General features: G+C 41.9%; 1 protein-coding gene across 8 annotated transcripts in view; it reads left to right on the top strand.

The window, feature by feature from the left end:
- The window catches only part of lama2 (laminin, alpha 2), a 137886-nt gene that overhangs the window by 72601 nt on the left and 49636 nt on the right, over window positions 1-15649 (top strand). For 5 of the 8 annotated variants that reach the window (XM_034580968.1, XM_034580965.1, XM_034580966.1 and 2 more), the window contains exons 22-32: window positions 3909-4015; window positions 4602-4874; window positions 5791-5971; window positions 7151-7287; window positions 8054-8185; window positions 8608-8712; window positions 11046-11189; window positions 13416-13592; window positions 13724-13909; window positions 14140-14258; window positions 14601-14718. In XM_034580968.1, the coding sequence (XP_034436859.1) occupies window positions 3909-4015; window positions 4602-4874; window positions 5791-5971; window positions 7151-7287; window positions 8054-8185; window positions 8608-8712; window positions 11046-11189; window positions 13416-13592; window positions 13724-13909; window positions 14140-14258; window positions 14601-14718 (1679 nt within the window). The remainder of the gene's footprint in view (window positions 1-3908; window positions 4016-4601; window positions 4875-5790; window positions 5972-7150; window positions 7288-8053; window positions 8186-8607; window positions 8713-11045; window positions 11190-13415; window positions 13593-13723; window positions 13910-14139; window positions 14259-14600; window positions 14719-15649) is intronic. The other 3 variants (XM_034580971.1, XM_034580970.1, XM_034580969.1) reach the window with 1 other exon arrangement.

The raw sequence follows: 15649 nt of genomic DNA, 5'->3' as shown, positions 1-15649 counted from the left end.
AGTCTTAATGAATTTTATTGAGTGGAGCAGCAGAGTTCAGGCCGAGTCCATTTGTGAACCATTAGACTGCAGAAAATCCTTTACTCTGTCTTTGGGTGTCAGAGTTGCGGCCGTTGTTTTGCAGCAGCCATTTTGTGTCTGTTCCCACTAGCGGTTCAGTTGGATTCAGTCGGGTGATGGAGACGGTTTCATTTTAGAAAGCAAACTCGACCACAGAGTCATTTGTCGGAGGAAAATTAACTTCTCTGAACATTTGTCACGTGGGGAAAAGATAATTTGTAGTGACATCGGAAAGTGCACGACCTGTGTACACTCTACCTGCAAGTTCACCTGGCTCTTAAAAGAATGGGAGACGGCACTTGGATCAGTTTATCGATGTATTGCAGCCTTGGGCCTGATGTATCAACCCTTTTTTTTCTGCTGTTAAATCAGCGAAGGTGGACTTGAAGACGCCTTAAATGCATCTTTGTAATTCTCTTAGATAATTAAAAGGCTAATGAGTTAGAAACAAACCTGCTCATCACTCTGCCGTCAACGTTTTAAGAACAACCACTATTCTCGTGGAAGCAGTTTGATTGTTTCCTCAGATTAAATAGATTTTTAGGATAATATCACAGTAAACATCCATATTTATAATTTGCATTAGTTGGGGCAGTCAAAGTGTAAATCCTTCAATTACTGAACCGTGTGTAAGTAAAAAGGAGAAAAACATGATCCTGTATGTGGAGAATATCTTTTCATGCATGATCGTGACCTAGAATTCCAAGAGCTCTGTGGCTTGAAGGTCACCGGTTTGAATCCCAGCTCTTGAGCTCTGAATGTGAAGAGAAAAATAATATGGAAGACTTTGCACTTAACACTTGACTCCTGGTTTTGAAACGTCTGCAGTCAAACAGCTTAACCCTGAGTTCCAGCTGTAGATCTGCTCAGTTGACAGTAGTCACTCGGTCAGAAGTGGTGTTTGTGCAGCGGCTGCCTCCAGGTGTCTGTGGGAATCGCTGGAAAAAGCAGGATTTGTAAAGGCCTAGTTAAGCTTTAGGCAAAATCCAATACTGTCCCTTCTGAGAACTTTATTAAGAAAATCATTTCAGTTCTGGACAGCTCCTCCTTTTGCTCAATGCAACCTCAGTTCTTTGTGCCATGGATTTCACAAGATGTTGGAAAGAAAAGAGTCATTTAAAAGTTTTTTTAAATCAAAGTTTCCATATTTTAATTTCTATAATTTCTATCATTCATTTTAGCCTCTGATCCCTTTATGTTTATATGTTTGTTCATTGTTTTTAATCCGTTTGTGTTTCGTTAATAGCCAGTCTACCATGTGATTGGCTGACTGGATAACTGCATGAATAAGCAGGTGCACAGGTTCCTAATAAAGTGAATAAGCGTATATATCTACTCCTACTGTGCAGGGGACTATATGATGGTTTCTGGTGCTGCTTGTAAATTCTAAGACATAACTACATTTACAGAGCTACATCTACATTGGGGACAGAAATAATGAGAAAAATAGACCCTGTGGCAGTTTTTACATATTTTAGATGTTGTTTAATTTTAAAAAACCAAGTGACACAAACCTACAGCGCACTGAACCGTCTGAACAAACAGGAAACACACATATCAAGCAGATAATCAAGGTTTTAATGCATTTAGTGCACAATATTCAGGCTGTGTCGTTTCCCCTCAGGGCTCCTGAACGCCACATCTCAGCATCTGTATTCTGCACCGAAAATGTTCACTACGTTTTACTTGTTTACCTCATTTGTGGCCGTGATTTGCAGTTGATATGCGATGTTTGCATACTTAATAGATAGGATGACGTTCGGCTGTCTCACCAACGCACCATTGTAGAGCTAATAATAAAGAGGAGATGCACAATAACCACTCCTGCGGATGATATGACAGACGGCTGATTGCCGGGTATCCAAACATAATGTATTTCAATGGGCAAAATGTCATCTCCAGCATCAAGGCCAGCTCTGACACACACACACACACACACACACACACACACACACACACACACACACACACACACACACACACACACACACACACACACACACACACACGGTGAAGCAACATTTAATCCAACAAGAAGGCTTTTATTGTGGCGACTGACAGAACGGAGTCCAGATGGTCCCCGAAGGGTGAAACCTGGGGGGGTGGGAGACTGTGTGTGAGATACTGGGTGACGTACAGTACATGTGCATGTTTTCTTGTATGTTTAATCAGGCGATTGTGTGTGTGTTCATGTGTGTACGTGTGTGGGAGAGTGTGTGTAAATATATATAGTGTGTTGCCGTATATGTGTTTCCGCGGATCTCTGTGTGTGTCCGTGTGTGTGGACATCTGTTGTGTCTCTTTTACATCTAAGAGGAGAGAATGGCATGTGATGTGTGCGTGTGAGTTTCTTAAGAAGGTGTGCGTGTTGTTTTTTTTGTGTGTATGTGTGTGTGTGTGTGCTTCTGACAGCCCGGCTTCCAGATGGGAGCTGCAATGTTCAAGCTTTTAATTGTGTATCTAAGGGGTTGATTGGCGTCAGCGGGTGAGTCTTTCCCCATCAGTACGACTTTAAACCCATGAAGTCAAAGGGAGTCAGAAAGTATCGGAGGAAGAGAAAGAGATCAGAGCGTTTGTATGTGAATAAAATGGGATTTAAATAAAGATGGATGACATGACACCACTCAAAAAAGAAGATAAAGCGTCTTGATCGCCACCTGGAGGCTAAATCTTGTCTCTAAACTAAAAAGTCAATACATATTACAAACGTTTTTATCTGGTTCCTGTCATTTTAGGTATTTAACACATTAATGTCCAGTTATTTGATGCTGTTGATACGACCTCGCTACCGTGACTCCGACTGATTGTTGTCGGCGATGCTGCTTTGTCTCAGTAGATCACAAGCTGTTTTTTTTCCTATGCACAGTAAAGAATTGCTGTGTAAGATTTGAATCCTGGAAAGCGTTGAGAGGGATGACAGGAAATGAGGGAGGAGAGAGAGAGAGAGAGAGAGAGAGAGAGAGAGAGAGAGAGAGAGAGAGAGAGAGAGAGAGAGATGTAACAAAGGTCTCCATCCAGACTGAAACTGGGGACATTGTGGTTCCCAGTTGGCGTCTTAACGTCTAAGCAGGATTTAGTTTGTGCTGAATCCTGCTGGCACAGAATCCAGGACCTCCCAGATTGGAACCAGCACCTCTGTGGTTCCAGCACCTCCTTTTGTCACTTTGAAAATCAGTAAATTTATTATATGCAGTATTTAGTGCCATATAATCTTTCATTCCTTTTGAAGTCGTAAATCGCTGGTTTGAAATCGGTCATATTTTAGCCTCATCCTAATGTGTGACTTTATTGTTTAGCTGTTGTTTTAGAGACATTGTGTAGTTTGTTATGTGGAGCGATTAATTTAAATGAAGCTGAGGGAGATCGATAGAAAGACAGAACACGTCACTTAGTCTCTGAGGCTGTTTGCTTTTCGTAGTTGTAAATAGAACTTAAATCCATTTTCCCTCCATTGTGGGCTGTAGACTTGCTTAGCTCATTTACTCTCACATTTGCTCACACTGGTTTTCAAATAGAAAAATACATTCTGGAGACTGAAGAACCTTTTTTTTTTTTGGGCAATAGCAGATTTTCTCTAAATTGTAGTGAGCAGGATATTAAAGCGCATATTTACAGCTAATCCTGAATAAGCTGGATCTGAGCTCTTATCCAGTCGACTGCAGCGTAAAGTCAACACACTGACAAACTTGTGGTGATGTTAAACCAACATGTGCCGTACTAGACATGTTGCAATGGAAGAAAATCATAATTGATGTCAAATTGATCCTCTTCCTCTCCCTCTTCCTCTTCCTCTTCCTCTTCCTCTCCCTCTTCCTCTTCCTCTTCCTCTTCCTCTTCCTCTCCTGCAGCCTGTCAGTGCCACACCAATGGCTCAGTAGTGGAGGTGTGCAACCAGGAGACCGGACAGTGCCAGTGCAAAGACAACGCGGTCGGGCGACAGTGTGACGAGTGCATGGTAAGTTGTTTTGAGAGACACACACCAGTAGAATCTCTTTTGCTGTTGATTCATTTATGTTCCAGCTTCTTTTCCAGTTAGTTGTAAATTTCAATTTAACAGTCTCAAGTATCACAAACCTCAAATTCATCTGTTTTCATTCTGCTCTTATTTGTTTTACACCTTATGTTCCTCATTACTTTACATCAAATGTGTGTTTTAATTAAGCAACAACGTGGAGCGAGCGTCGTGGGTAAAAGCTGATTTATGTTCCCTCTAATTGTAATTGACCACTAGTACCTGCTGATGTACTATGAATCAGGTAGTATGACACATATTCAGCCTGTGAGTACTTGTAACAATCCGGCAAAAATCAAGCTGTGTAGATTTTGATGTACTACTGTTTTTATTATTTCAGCTTTCAGGCCATAACAAGAAAAGCTTGTGTTTCACCTCTACATTTCTATTATTGTGTAAAATATAACTACTTCATGATACTAATGTGATATTTGCAATAATAATGAAAAGTGTTTATATTTCAATTACTCGTTCTCATTGGTCCCCTGTCCGCCCCTCGCTCCACACGTCTGTGCTCTGATTGGCTCAGCCTAACTGCTGGTGGGATGCTGAGCGTCAGGAGTGTGCGGCCTGTCGCTGCAGCCCCCCCGGCTCTATGTCCCAGCGCTGCGACGTCGAGGGCCGCTGCATCTGCCGCGCCGGCTTCGTGGGCCGCCGCTGTGACCTGCGTCGCCAGGGTTACGAGAGGCGGGAGACACGGCGGCCCGTGGAGAGTGTTCCCGTGCAGGTCGTGCAGCAGAGATGGGCGGGGCCGTCCGGCACGGGGGGTTGTCCCCGGGGGGCGTACAAGCCTAAGATAGCGGTAACACACACTGCACGTGGTTTACAGTGGTGTGTTGTTAGTAGCATGAGTGTGTCGCTGTTAACTTGGTGTGTGAAGTTTTCATTAACGCAGAGAAAGAGGCCGAACAGGTTAAAGCACAATGTGTGTGTTCTTGTTGTCGTAGGTTTGGGGCCTGGATCTTAAATTAGTGCATGAAAAGGGTGTGTTTTGTGCAAAGGTTTCATTAACATGGCTGCTTCAGAGTTTCTATTCATCCTGCGGGGAAACATAGCGAGTGATCATTTTTACACCACATGATCATAAGGCATCATCCAAGAATGAGCCTCTTTAAGGAAGTTGATGTTTGTTGTTGCTGGTTTGGTTTGTTGAGTTGTTTTTTTATTTGTCTGCCACAGATTCAGAATTGGCCTTGGCTGGTTCATACTCTACCTTGAGGGACAGTTTGTGGATGTGTGGGCCCAGTGAGATAAACCTGCGTGGCCTTGTATTCGTTTCCTTTGCAGCAACGAGGAGGCGTTTCAGTCTTTTATGTTTTCTCTTTTCCTGGAAAAAATCTTGAAAAGTCTTCATTTGTTAAGTCAGTAGTTAAAGAGGGTGAACCAACAACCTTCTGGTTAGTGGATGAGCCTTTCTGAAGTGTCCTTGGGCAAGATATCTAACTCCGTATTGCCTCTGGCTGTGACAACAGTGTATGAATGGGTGCATTTAGAAGTGCTGTATGAAAGAGCATGAATGGGTGAATGGGATTTGCACTGTGAAGCACTTTGACTGGCCAACAAGACTAGAAAAACGCTATATAGATCTAGTCTATATAGATATAATCTCACCTTGTAACCTGCTCGTTTTGTGCATCTGCAGCTTGTCGCCCTTTCCCTCCCCCACGTGTTTCCAGCTCAGTTTCTAACTCGCCTCGTGTGTGACTGTGTGTCTCCAGCCTCAGACTCACGGCATCAGAACAGGCGGACAGTGCGTCCCGTGCCACTGCAACTCCTTTGGTTCCAAGTCGTTCGACTGCGATGAGATCGGTCAGTGTCGGTGTCAGCCGGGCGTCAGCGGACCCAAGTGCGACCGCTGCGGGCGAGGATTCTTCAACTTCCAAGAGGGCGGCTGCACATGTGAGCGTCAGGATAGACGGGGCCGTGTGTTTCCTTTAATAACGTGATACTAGCCCTCAGAGTCAAACATGCAGTTTTGTCCTGTTCTTCCTTTAATTTGCTATGAAAGCACCGTCAGCATCACAAGATGTCCTTGTTAAAGTGCTGCCCTGTTCTTCTTTCTTTTTTTAATTTAAAGTTTACACAAATTGTCTGCAGAGTGCCTCTATTTGAAAAGCTATTATGTCATGTCAGAAAAAGCAAGTGCGAGCTTTCACATTTCATAATTACTGCAAAATTGCATCTTTTTCTGGCCCACAAGTAGGACAAAGTTAAAACACTGGGAAGGACAAAAATGCTAACGGTTGAAACAAATTCCCTGAATATCAGCCGCTGACTTTATTTTGAAACACAGCTCCTTGTCAATGTGGGCATTTCTTTTGTTCTAGCTTCACATGGACGTGATGATATTTCTAAAAGCAGAATTGCAGAAGATATGCATATATTCCTCCCACGTTTATAATGCCAGGGACGATCGTCTATTTTTAACCCTTTTATCATAAATAGTTGATGAAACGTGCATCTTGTAAAACTCATTATACACAAAGACAGTAAACAAGCCTCCCATCTATACGTATAGAGACACATGAAAGACAGAAGGAGGAAATAATAAAGATCACGTTAAATCGTTTAGATCCAGAATCTGCAGATAATGGAACGATGATCAGCGTCAAACCAGTTGGAAATTCAACAAGTACATATCTGAATTCACAGATCAAATTAAAGGGGCTCATTAGTTGTCCGGTGTGTATTTGGATTTTAGCTGTGCACCAACTGGAGATGGATTTTTATTTTTGCCACTTTTGCAAATGTGAGCTGCAGCTCCAGGTGTTGACGGTCTGGGGCATCTGTTTTCATCTCCTGCTAATACACAACAAACCCTGATCGATAAAGATTCATAAAGAGATGTCGATGGATAAAATGGATATTTGTCATTAATCTACACGTAAAAGAAAATGCAGCCGATTTATGAAAAACAAATCATGCAAGCTTTAAAAGAAAAACTGTCAGAGAAGAGTTTTTCAGAAGCATTTATATCTCTTGTCTTCTCTATTTATTAAATTCCATTAACCCCCCCCCCCCCCCCCCCCCCCCCCCCCTCTCTCTCTCTCTTGCTCTCTCGCTCTCTCTCTCTTTCAGCCTGCCAGTGCAGCCATGTGGGAAATAACTGCGATGCAAACACAGGACAGTGCATCTGTCCTCCCAACACTATTGGCGAGAGGTGCGACCGCTGTGCTCCAAACCACTGGGGCCATGATATAATAACTGGATGCAAGGTAAAGCTGAGAGGAGCACGAGTGTCCTTTACACGTGACGCCTCATAAACAAAGAAATCACATCAATAAATCCAGTTCTAGGCCTTTTTCCATTTCAGCTTTTTATCACTTTAATTCTCAGTGTCTTTCTTCATTGCTCTTTTCGTTTTTTTTTTTTTGCCTCATTTCATCTTCTCTTTCTTTTTTCCTCCCTCGGCCTCTTTCTCAATGCTCCTTCTCCTCCTTCTCTGATTATCACTGTGCTTGTTGCTCCGCTCAAACTTGTTGGAAAAGCCGCGAGGCAGCAATAACAGTAAACTATTTAAGAGTAGTAATAGACTATTAGCAAATGGAGGCGGGAAGTGGAAAGCACTGTAAATCCTGGTTTAGTGCGGGAGGACGACAACAGAGGAATGCAACAGATCTGAGTGCTGCAGAACAAAGTGGAGCTAAGCAAAGCAAAAGAACTATTACAAAAAGAGAAATATCAAAGTGGAGCCAAGCAAAATACGTCACATTTAAAAAAAAAAGTGAAAAACTTGTTTCTCTTTATGTCGAACACTTTAGTCTGTGTTTATATCAGAGGGAATTAACAACTGGATATTACAGCAAAATGCAGCGAGTGTATTTAACAGTTGTTCTATTCATCTCTGCCTTTAGATTGAAATCTGCAGCTTCTCTGTTTATGATTGCGAATGTTTTCCACAGGAGAATGTATCTGTGTGATCTAAAGTTTGTTGTGTGTCCCTGTTGTGTTTCTGTTCTGTGCACATTGTGTGTCTTCTAGGAGTGTGGCTGCAGTGTGGTCGGCTCCGTGACGCAGCAGTGCAACATGAACACGGGCTGCTGCTTGTGTCGGGATTCCTTCAGAGGAGAGAAGTGCAATGAGTGTCAGATTGGATACAGAGACTTTCCTCAGGTGAATCGTTTGTTTCATAAAGTGAACTTTTGTTTATTTGAAACTAAGAGAGATAAAAGATGTATTTTTGTTAGTTCAAGGTCGAGGGTTCATGAATAGTTTGTCATGGCAACAGAGCAGATTTAACTTCATCCTGTTGAGAAGTTGATTTTCAGAGAAACCAGTTTTTTGGAGCTGCAGGAGCTCGGCCCTGGTAAAATAAGAGAACAGCTCCGTGTTGAGTCTGAACTTCCGTGATGTTCCCACTGAGAGTGAAGAGAGAAGATAATGACGACATTTTCATTCTGTAGTGTCTGAAGTTTAATGGTTTGGTGAAGCATAACAACTAGGACCCACTCTGGCGGCTCCTCGCTTTGCCTGCTGCGTTGTCGATAACAGAAGCTTGGGCGTTGTCTGCGTCCACGTTTTTTTTTTTCCCACAGTGCACCCAGTGCGGCTGCGACGTCTCCGGGTCGGACAGCGAGACCTGTGACCTGGAGAGAGGAGTTTGTGGCTGCGCTGATCGCACGGGGAAGTGTAACTGCAAGGTACAGGGCACACTCACACACACACACACACACACACACACACACACACACACACACACACACACACACACACACACACACACACACACACACACACACACACACACACACACACACACACACACACACACACACATTTAGTCATTTTTTATATTCCTGGCAAAACGATCGATATCCTGTCCAATCCTGTCGCCTTTATCTTTTCAACCTGATACAAAAATATAGTTAAACCGGAAGTAATTTCTGCTAAAGTTTGTGAAAATCAACTCAAGAAATATGCAAAGCAGGTGAAAAATCTCTGTAAAGTAGAAGATCTAGTCTTTGCTCATTGGTCAGTTTACTCATCCAATGACAGTAACAATACAGAGACCACTGACGTCTGAGTAATGAGTTAATGTGATAAAAAAAAGATTTCTTAGTTTAAATTCTACCAGTAGATGATAGATTAGATAACAAATTTAAACAGATTATTAAATCTACTGCACATAGTTTGTCTGTCCTTTTGTGTGTGTGTGTGTGTGTGTGTTTCCTTGTATTTGTGTGCATGTGTGTAATCATTGCAGTCAATGTCACAGTGCTGAGTATAAAAGTGTGACAGGCTCTATACGCTCTATACATTCACACAAACAGTATATACACTGTACATATAGATATATACCGTCTTCTGTGCTGTCTAAGAATAAGTAGGGTACTTAGTGTCGCCCTGTCCCTGACATGCATGGTTATAAACATCATTATTAAAATATTTCTTTAGAACGATCCAGGAAGAAGAAAAATGTCCCATCTTCATTTTCTAAAAGTGCAAAGAATGACACAAGGACTTGACATAACCTGTTTAACAGTGTAAATAGACCCAGAGTGATTTCCTGGATAATACTGGAGATTTCTTTCATTTTGATTTATTTTATATTTTTATTCATATAACTGGTTTTACTTTCTGTTTCCTTTGTCACCATTTAATCTATCTTCCTCTGCCTCCCTGCTTGACACACACACACACACACACACACACACACACACACACACACACACACACACACACACACACACACACACACACACACACACACACACACACACACACACACACACACATTCATGCTCATGCACACTCACTGGTATATTCACTGTGAGGGACAGAGAGACTTGAGACGCCTTTTTATCTCAGCTGTCACTGACTGATCACATTATCCCACATAGACAGTGACAATTGCGAGAACAAACTTACACAAACACACACACACACACACACACACACACACACACACACACACACACGTCACTGTCATCTTGACTCTGAACAGGTAGGAGGTTGACTGCCTGTCACTCAAACAGTCATTTTTCAGATGGTACCTGTTATTCTGTCAGTGGGACTTGTTTCTGTCTGTCCATCTCTGTCTGTCTGTCTTTTATGAATATTAAAACATTTAAATTAAAGGTGTAATCCATAAATGGGAAATTCTATATATATTTTTCACAAGATAATATTAAATTGCTTAATGGTCTTGAATTTCAAATTATGTTGAATTATATGTAAAAGAAATACAATCAACAATCAAATGACACCCCCCGTCTTCTTTCTGAGTTAATAACTTCCCAGGACTTTTCAGTTTTACCAACTAAAATCCTCTTTTTGCTGTTAAAAAAAAAGCTAATTTAACAGAGTAGCTGTCTTAAACCTGTAGTTTCCTTCTCCCTCACACAGTTCTTGGTCTTTTCTCACTAACCTGCAGGACTGTCTGACAGAACTCAACATTAATTGGATGATGTTTTGTTGACAGCACTGTAAGACGTCCCTTAGCAGAGAGAAGGCTCAATGCACGGCCCTGTCCACACTCCCACTTTAGACCAGGCTGCTTTCGGCTTATTTACTCCACATGTAAACACTCAGTGCAGCTGGATACAAGCAGACGTTTTTCTTCTTATTTCCCATCTAAATGCAGCAAAAGGCATCAAATTCATTTTTCTCTGCTGTTTTGTTTTGAGTGTGTTTTTAATCGTAGAACTGTTTGTCCAAGTTTGACAAATAATCACCAATTAAAGTTAAGAGACTCAAGGTTAGAGAGAGACTTTTTCCACTAGAGGACCAGTGAGACCCCCCCCCCCCGCCCCCATCTTACTGGTTCTCCGTCCTGCTGAAGTGTCCTGGAGCAAGGTGTTAAATCCCGAATCCAACGCTGCAAGAGTGTGGATGTTAATTTAATAAAAGATAAGACGCTTTGAGTTTGAATCAGGTTTCCTGTAAGTGGCTCATGTCACCAAACGTTTCCACCACAACATTCTGTCCACTGACAGTCAATTTGAAATTTGTTTGTGTTTGTTCCTCATTCCAGGCAAACGTGGAGGGAGACAACTGCGACCGCTGTAAGCCCAACGCGTTTGGGTTGTCGGTGCGAAACCCACTGGGCTGCAGCAAGTGTTACTGCTACGGCCTCACAGAGTCCTGCACTGAGGCTCAGGGGCTGATCCGGATGTGGGTGAGTCGACGCATCTCACTTTGTTTCACTTCCTGTCGGACATCTTTTCATTTAGAAATAAGACGATAGGAGACTATGTGAATATTACCCTGTTTTTAACACCTGAATCTGATTGGACAATGACAATCTCTAATCCTGGTCAAACTGCCAATCAGAGGGCAGATGGTTTTATTGGCTTAATCTCCACTCTCTCTGAAAGGTGTAGATTTTCAAAATGGACGATAGCGTATATGGCAAATTTAAATACACAGCACATTAAATTCCTTATTACTTTCTACACCATCATCAAAACTAATCAAACGCAAACTTGTTAAATTAGGACCTGACCTGGCTCATACATTACGTCATGGATGCAATCACACATTCTATAACAAAGTGACATCACCACATACTCAGCAAGTTTCCTATCCAGCTGTTTGAGTGGCAGCCTGTTCTTTTTTAATAAAGCCTCTGCATATCAGAAACGGTTGCCATCAGCGATAAACCTGGCGTTTCCATGGTAACCGACAGTGTTTTGGGATGGAGTGTGGCGAGAGACGTTTCATTTGAACGACAAACATTCACTTCATTTATTGTTCACACAGAGAGAGAGAGAGAGAGAGAGAGAGAGAGAGAGAGAGAGAGAGAGAGAGAGAGAGAGAGAGAGAGAGGGAAAATTTAGAGTTTATTGGAAAGAGGGAGATTTTCTTTGAACCACTGAATCGTGAGATTACACTGAGTGGAGAGGGACATGCGCACACACACAGACACACAAACACACACACACATGCCCTCAGTCCCCATATCTAGACACCATACACTACACAAACACTGTCTACATCCATTCACATGCGCAAACAGACACACACGTGTATTCTGACATACATATACACCTATTTTGTGGTATTTTTCTCTGTGTGAATATTTACTGGTTGTTAAATACTGATCTACAAATCTGCACTAATGTCATTCAGCAAAAAACTAAAAAGAAAAATCTCTTTCTCCTTAAAAAAGGTGTTTGGTTGTATTTGTGTTTTTTATTTATCTATATCTATTTATAATGATGTTTATGGTTAAACTGTATTATATCGAGCCTCAACTACATTTCCTTTTTCCTACATACACTATTCACACTATTCCTGCTACTTATGAGATATCACAGTTTTATTGAGCAAATTGCAAACGACAATTTAGATCAAATATATTAATGTTTGGAATTTAATTCATTATAACTAATACTTAAGACTGAAATTGGCAATCTCCCATCCCACATGCAGCTTCCTCTTCATTATGCAGCTCGTACCGCCGGTGTGTCCGCGCGCTATTGTGAGTTAATAGATTTAAGATTCTTTTCCGATTCCACTCAACCAAAGTCAGCTCCTTCATATTATTCACACAATTTCGACAGTGGTGGACGACGGCGGCGGAGAGAGAGATCCAGGCTCCAGCGGATGAAGCTATTTTTAAATTGGTCCACTCAACCACAACCCACAGTCAATAATAAACCCTGATATTATTCAGGTCATATTGAAGTATCAACACCTGAAGTGGGAGAAGGAGAAGGAGAAAGAAAAGGGCTTGAGTTTCCTCAGCCAGTCGGTAATAACTCAAATATGATTCTCGTATCAGATGCCAGAGACACAGAGATGAAATCAGTTTAAGGTTAAATTCTGAATTGAAATTTCTTTGACAGACCTTGAACAATAATAAGCCAGTGAAAGCCAGCAAAGGAGCAGTCGTCACATTGAAAAGAGCAACAACACTTTTCATTTAGAATTGTTGATTAACAATAACGCAATTATTATAAAACCCTGGGTTAGTGTACAGTTTTGTTCCCTTCACCATAAAATCACCACAAAATCACAGATTTCACACATTAATGGGGAAACAACACATATTCACACATTAAACTACTGCTTCATGAATATCAGATAATTAACTATTTAATTACGATGGATAATACGTCTCCATTTCCTCCTGTTGTCCAAAAATGAAGTCACGAGTCAGTCTCAGCTGTAACTGAGCAGAACTACCGAAAAGGACAGAAAGCATCTTTGAGGAAAACTTACAAACTTAACTTTTTTAGTTTGATCCATGTTGCATCCACTAACATGGAGGAGGTGAACACCAAACTCTATGGGTAACCATTCAACACCATTTAAAAGAATCATATTTCTTTTACAGCAAAGTCTTGGTTCTCCTTCAATAGGCTCAATGTCAACCTCACTGTTGTGTGCCTCACTGTAGTTAACGCTGAAGCCGGAGCAGACAGTGCTCCCCCTGGTGGACAAATCCAACAGCGTTGAGACGAGGAGAGGCGTGAGCTTCCAGCACCCGGAGATCCTTGTCCACTCGGAGCTGGTGGCTCCAACCCTCTCTGAACCCTACTACTGGAAACTGCCCGAGCAGTTCAAAGGCTCCATGGTAGGAAACAATAATGACCTTCTCAAGATTTTATTAATCCAACCTCGAGGGCAGTTTTCAGATATTAAGACGTGAAGGAAAATGGAAACCAAAGGGACGTCTTTCATCACGTGTATATGTCTTTTCTTTAGATCACAGCGTACGGTGGTCAGTTGAAATACGCGGTGTATTACGAGGCCAGAGATGAAACCGGCCCCTCCTCCTACGAGCCTCAGGTCATCATCAAGGGCGGTCCCAGCCGCAGCATCGTGATGACACGCCACGTACCGGGACTCCAGATTGGTCAGCTCACCCGCCACGAGATCGACATGACGGAGGTGAACTAGAGCTTGAGATAGAAGTTGCACGTGGAAAAATGTTTTTTTTAAGAGTTAAGAATAAGCTTTTAAATGTTTTGATCAATAGGAACAGGAGTTACAGCATTGCTAATAGATGGCAGTGGTAACATTTTGTGTGTGTGTGTGCGTGTGTGTGTGTGTGTGTGTGTGTGTGTGTGTGTGTGTGTGTGTGTGTGTGTGTGTGTGTGTGTGTGTGTGTGTGTGTGCAGCATGAGTGGAAGTATGCAGATGGCAGGTCCATGACTCGAGAGGACTTCATGGACATTTTGTTCTATGTGGAATACATCCTAATTAAGGCATCCCACGGCAACTTGATGAGACACAGCCGGTAACACACACACACACACACACACACACACACACACTCATATTGTTCAATGCAGCTCTGCACAGTGACATCCATGAATATATGAAATCTGATCGCTGGATGAACCTGTGGGAAAAACGACCCTTCATGTGTATCTCAAGGTGTAATAATGAAAAGACATTTTACTCAACAGAAATATATATATAATCTGCTACTAATAATCATTACAGCTCCATGTGGATATCTAACATAATGAAATCTGTCATTTTATCTACTTTGAAATGATGTAAAGAAAAGTACCGTCACTCTGGTGTCCACAGACAGATGTTCATATCTGTTTTAATGGATGTCTCTGTCCCTCAGTATTTCAGAGATCAGTCTCACAGTGGCAGAGGACGGCCGATCGACCAAAGAGAGTGAGAAAGCCCGTCAGATAGAAAAATGTGACTGTCCAACAGGATACTCCGGACTGTCTTGTGAGGTGAGCACACACACACACACACACACACACACACACACACACACACACACACACACACACACACACACACACACACACCAATAAACCAATATACTATGGATACATCCTAACATGTCAGACCCAAATAAAATCAACTTTTAAGACAAGAGAATCAGTTAATGTCAATTAAGTCATGCTCACACACTGATAGATATCACAAATTAAAATATGCCTGATTTTCCTTTATCAAGTTCCATTAATTATGTTACGTCCCAACCTCCCACCAAGTTTCATGGAAATCAGTTCTGTAGTTTTTATCGTTATCTTGCTGAAAAACAAACAAACCAGTGGACAGGGGTGAAAACATAACCTCCTCGGCTGATGTAATAATATATCAAAGAGAAATATCACGGCAAGACCATGTTAATATTGTCACAAGTTTAAAAACCCCACATTTTGTATCTGGTATTAATACAAACATTAATTGCCGAGCGAGCTGAACCCAGCTCCCAGAGGAGCGATGTTTTTCTTGTGTGCTGCCTTTTCTACTCAGAGAGAATGTAAACACGGAGGTCACGGCCTCGGCTTTCAATACTATCTCAAATATTCCAATTTACATTTAGTTCAGAGTTTAAGCCTCTGCGGCGCCTTTCAGACTTTTTCATATTTTAAAAAACGTAATTATTTTGTTTTAGTTTTTTTGCTTTGCCTCGTCGGGATTACGCCTCGCTGAGCGTTTCCTCCGCTCCCGGTTTGATATTGTCGGAGCAATTGACTTCCAGCGGTGTCCGGCTCCTGCTCTTAAGCCACAGAAAGCATAAAGCAGTGACTCAATCTTTACTGTAATGAGGATTTTGCAGAGACGGCTTATGATATACAGCGCCGCCGCTTCGGGGCAATTCTGCTGGACGGCGGCGCCCGACAGTAATTTAGGCGTTATTGTGTTAATCTC

This window comes from Hippoglossus hippoglossus, chromosome 24 (assembly GCF_009819705.1).
Source record: "Hippoglossus hippoglossus isolate fHipHip1 chromosome 24, fHipHip1.pri, whole genome shotgun sequence".
In the NCBI taxonomy this organism is placed as follows: domain Eukaryota; kingdom Metazoa; phylum Chordata; class Actinopteri; order Pleuronectiformes; family Pleuronectidae; genus Hippoglossus; species Hippoglossus hippoglossus.
The sequence above is the reverse complement of the archived record's forward strand: the minus strand, read 5'-3'. Positions and strand labels throughout refer to the sequence as shown.